This window comes from Sylvia atricapilla, chromosome 10, assembly GCF_009819655.1.
Source record: "Sylvia atricapilla isolate bSylAtr1 chromosome 10, bSylAtr1.pri, whole genome shotgun sequence".
Lineage (NCBI taxonomy): Eukaryota > Metazoa > Chordata > Aves > Passeriformes > Sylviidae > Sylvia > Sylvia atricapilla.
In genome coordinates this window covers 13,889,316-13,894,300 of record NC_089149.1, presented here as the reverse complement: position 1 = coordinate 13,894,300, position 4,985 = coordinate 13,889,316, and the positions used below count along the sequence as shown (strand labels likewise).

The following is a 4,985-nucleotide window of genomic DNA, read 5'->3' as shown; positions in this document are numbered from 1 at the left end:
AGCAAGGCAGAGTTTACCTGTTAAACACTCAGGGGGGGTGACTTGTTCTGCAGGACAGAAACTTTGCTCAGTTGACAAACGGTTGACAAATCTAAAATGGGACAGCATCAAAATTAGCAGCTTGTAGGAAAGACACTGGTTGGAAGTAAAAACTAGAGAACAGCAAGAGAAGTAATTTCTGGGTGCTGACAGGAAGATCTCTGACAGACTTTGTTTACAGGTTCCCTTTGCTGTCATGGAACTGGCTGGAGGAAAGGATCAGGCATTCCTGGGCATTTGCATTTTTAAGTGACTACAGCACTGTAGAAACCAATGAGCACCTTCCTGGTCCTTATCAGGAGAGTCTGAGGGCAGGATCAAGCCAGAACCTTTCCTCTAAAGAAGATAATTACTTCGTGACCCCAGCTCAGAGAGTGCCTGCCTCGACACTTTCAGTCCCCTCTCTGCAGAGGAGAACCCAGCTGCATGTTCCCTGTAAGCCCTGTCTCTGCTGTGGTAAGTCTGATTTAGACAAAATCTTATCCTTCTACTAAAGACTTAACCTCTGTTAGAAATGGCTTATTAGGAGCTTCCTGCCTGCAGCTTTTAGACGGCTTTCAGAAGGGCCAGTGGTACTCACAGTCCTCCCTCCTTGCCCAGGGGTGGTGGGAGAGGTGCAGAGTGGCAGTGACTGTATGGGATCTTCACATCAATAAATGTGGGGGAGCCTTATGATCTTGGCTCCCTGAGAGCTCTTAGGAGAGCTTGATGCAGGAAACCAGATCCACAGAATTGTTTCCACCCTGGTCATCCAAGAAACCCTAAAATCAGGGTCTGCTATCTTGGTTCTGCAGGGATCAAATCTCTCCAAGAGGATAGTGCAGTCACATACTCTGCCCAGCCTAAATTACGGGACAGCACAGTCTGGGGTTACAGGTAAAATGCAAGTGAGGCTTGGACACCAGAAATTTTATCCCCCCTTGAGGTACAACCTTGGCCCAAAATCACTGGCACTGAGCAGCTCCACGTTACTGGGAGCTGCAGTTTGGCTCACGGCAGTCCAAGAGGGAAATAGAGTATTTCCAAGACTGTGGACATCTTATCAGCCTTTGTTCTATGTCTTCTACGTGACCTTCATCCTTCCTTGTGGTGATTTTCTTCTCTTCCAGCATACCTGGAGATATGAATGACACCCATGGCAAGGGCAATATCAGTGCTGCTGTGGAACTGTTCCAGCTCATCATGTACACCCCCACTTTCATCCTGGGACTCCTGTTCAACGCAATGGCTCTGTCAGTCCTGTTTTTTAAGGTTAAAAAGCTGTCAGAATCTACAGTCTACATGATAGCCCTTATATTCCTGGATACTTTGCTGCTGTTTACTCTTCCTTTTAAAATAATTTCCTACCACCTTCAGGACAACTGGAACTTGGGGTCTGTGTTTTGCTCCACCTTGGAGAGTCTTTACTTTGTGAACATGTATGGCAGCATCCTCATCTCCCTGTGCATCTGTGTGGACCGGTACATCGTTATCCAGTACCCTTTTGTGGCCCTCAACCTCAGGTCCATCAAGAAAGCTGCCATGGTCTGTGCTCTCGTCTGCCTGGGCACCTCCGTGGGGACAGCCTCGACTTTCCAACTGCATGGAAAGGGCCACAACATCTCATCCTGCTTCCACAATTTCTCCAAGAGCACATGGGAGAATGCAGGCCTGATCAGCACCTTGGAATTCATCTTCTTTGGCAGCATGGCAACCATGATTTTCTGCACTGCCCAAACTGTCCGGTGCCTGAGAAGGCACAGAAACCCAGACAACCCCCAAACACACAGAGCCAGAGCAGAGAGGATCGTGGTGACAAACCTGGTGGCCTTTTTGGTGTGTTTCACACCTTACCACGTGGCATACTTAATGTACTTTTTGGTGAAGAACAACATCATCCACATCAGTTTTCAACAAGTGCTACGAGACACTGTACAGGTCACCCTTTGCTGGGCAAACCTGAACTGCTGCCTTGATGGGGTGTGTTATTACTTTGTTTTAAAGGAGTCCTTGGAAGATCCATCACAAAACAGTGAAAAAAGAGCCATGAAAAAGCCTTGATTTATGTACTGCATGTTCCTTTCTTGGGATGAAGTGTGGAGAGGCTTTTGTGGAAAGTACAGGGTTCTGGACTTGTTAACTAAGCAGTTTGCTTTAAATATTCACAGCTGAAAATATTTCCTAAAACCCAGAACTAAGTCCATTTCCAGGAGACTGTTCCTAACTTTTTTATTTCTTTCCATAATGTGTCCTGTTATTATTTATGGGTAAAAAGAAATTTAATTATTCATATAAATAGTGGTGCATATTTCTTTGGATGTGATTCTTCTTTACTTAGAAAAGAAAAAAATGTTCATTTATATGTGGTAGCATATTTCAGCTTCCCTGTCCGGACCACACCTGCAAAACTTCCTCAAAACTTTAGTCACTACAGACTTGGTCTGTTAAGAAACAAAGACTTGAAGTTCATGGTTAAAAGCTTTAGGCTAAATTCTGTTGCCTTCCCTGTCCTGGTCATGTAACCTTGTCCTCACATACATAGGCCTGGCAGGTTGAGACTTGAACATGCTTTTTTAAAAAAAAAAAAAAAAAAAAAAAAAAAAAAAAAAAAAAAAAAAAAGATTGTAACTCTAAATACAAAGGCAGCTTTGGGTTCACAAGGGTATAGCAAGATCTCCATACCATTCCTCCACTGCTTGGCTTGCTCTGCAAGGTGCAGCACTTGTTTTAGTGACAGCTATTGTGACTACATCCTCATACATCTAACTAACGCTGCCACCGCCTCAAATCCCCACACTGCACACAGCAATTGACTCCCCCAGTTCCAGGCTTCCTCACCAGCTCCTCTCCTGCTTGCAGGCTTTTCACATCTGTTCCTTCCTGCTTGGTTACAAACACAGTTTCATGAACAGAGCCAAACCAAACAAGAGCATGAAATAAAATCCCCTAGTCCAACGTAGTGGCAAACACATGAACCTGAAGGAACAATCCCCACCTTCTGAGGGGATAAGATAAGAACAGCCCTGATCCCTAAAGCAGTAGCCAGAAACACACAGAACCCTGGGGGGAAAGCAACCTTTTGGACCTCAGAGCAAGCTGAGCACTGCTATTCCCCAAGCAAACAAGGCAATAAAAAATAATCAAGCAGCGAGAGCCTAACATGCCAGTCAGTTACCTCTTATCAGTGCTCACAGGCACAGATAAAGCCAAAGACAACGAGCATCCAGCCTGCAGAGAGGCAGCCCACTGCTCTGGGCAACCCCCAGTGCTGCCTGCAACCCTGTCCCAGCAATCAGCTGCCACCTTCCTGAGGGACGAGGCTGGTTTAGCAACCAAAGCCAAAGAGTTTTCATATTCATGCTGAGCTGGATCCTTGCAGTACCTCTTCGAGGCAGGGATACTAATCCCAGCCTTTGAACTGTCTCTTTTTCCACACATTTTTGACAAGGATTATGCACAAATTGTGTCTTGATTTCTCCCCTGAGCTGCACATTTACATGTGGGAGCTCCAGTCTGTCAAAGAGAATGTTTTTCAAGTGAATCTATGTATGAGATTGTACCAAAGAAATCCAGTTCCAGTTGGGAACAGTGACCCAGCGCAGACCTAAGTATGTGCTGCTGTTGGCAGAGTCCTTCTGGTGCTTAGGTGATGAATTGTGCTTCTGAGAAGACCCAGATTGTGTATTTACTTTATGCCCTGGTTATAAAAAAGTGCACAAGGATATTCCAGCAAGAATTCCCTCCCCATAGCAATGGCCATTTCCACTGATTCCCTCAGTAACTTCAGAACATCTGACTGAATATCCCTGCCAGCAGACAGGGAATCCCCATCAGGTCCTTGCTCATAACTTACCTCTTAACTAACTACACTCCAGGAGACACAAAGATTTTACAATTGCAACTTCAGGCACCTTTTGGAAAAAGAGTCAACAAATCATAGAAGAAAACAGTGCTGAGGCAAGAGAGTTAGTTTACATCTCAAAGCAGTGGGCCATGCCAAGAGGGCCTCAGGTTTAACTGACAGTGCCTGAACAGAGGGAGCAGGGATTGCGTCAGGACCTCGGGAGGCGGAAAATGCCAAAGTGTATGAGAAAACTGGTCTCAATTTGCTCTTCTGTAGCCTAAGGCAGCTCCATTAGTTTCAGTGGCATGACTTTAGGCTTACATTGCAATAACTGAGACTAGAAGCTCACCTGTAGTTTTATGCTTCCTCTGTTGCACAGCTTTTTACTGAGTACTCCTGTTCTTTGTTTTGTTACCCTGCTGTCCTTGGTCCCACTGATCATAAAGTAACTTGTACTGTAATTTAATTTAAAGTGCTAGTAGACAGCAGGGAGATGAACATTAAATTTAGGAATTTCTGGCTTCTAGGCTACCTTCCTCAGCAATAACATACTGCTTAGAAGGGGCTGGGTTGTTGACTAGATTAAGCATTGTTAACACTGTACAAAGGACAACTTAAAAAAGCTTGAGGCATTTCTTCTCCTGAGCATCTCTTCTGTGTTTCTCCACAGAAAATTGCCGCTGATTTTTCTAGAAGCAAACAGGTTGAGATGTGAAAAAGCAAGTACCTGTCCATGGACAGGGCACAGTCTGAGCTCCCTGCCCCTCTACATGGCCACAGTGTCTCTGCCAGCTCTAAGAGAGCACCACTGATAAGGGCACAGGAATGACCTTCATTCTGCATTCCTAGGAGAAATTACAGGCAACACTTCCTCCTCAGAATTTCCCTGCTGTATATTACTGTTTCTTGGCCTCTGAACATTCATTGTCCAGGTCAAATGTAGTGTTGTCTGACCCCTTTTTGCTCAGGTGGGTAACTACACCAGCTGGCTCATTGGCACGCATTTATATCTAAACCATGATATGGAGTGTCACCAAGAGACTATTAAAAGATGTAGAGTGCTAAGAAATAAAAAGGAGAAAAAATCTGAAAACCTGAAATTCATATGAAGAAAAAGAAAGCA

The 4,985-nt window shown here is 44.8% G+C and overlaps 1 protein-coding gene across 1 annotated transcript; it reads left to right on the top strand.

Moving 5' to 3' along the window:
• The first annotated feature begins 400 nt into the window (after positions 1–400).
• On the top strand, positions 401–2,273 carry LOC136365772 (lysophosphatidic acid receptor 6-like). The gene is made up of 2 exons (XM_066326474.1): positions 401–495; positions 1,149–2,273. Exon 2 carries the CDS (start codon positions 1,162–1,164, stop codon positions 2,077–2,079), a length of 918 nt encoding a protein of 305 aa, XP_066182571.1. The 5' UTR covers positions 401–495; positions 1,149–1,161; the 3' UTR covers positions 2,080–2,273.
• The last annotated feature ends 2,712 nt before the right edge of the window (positions 2,274–4,985 follow it).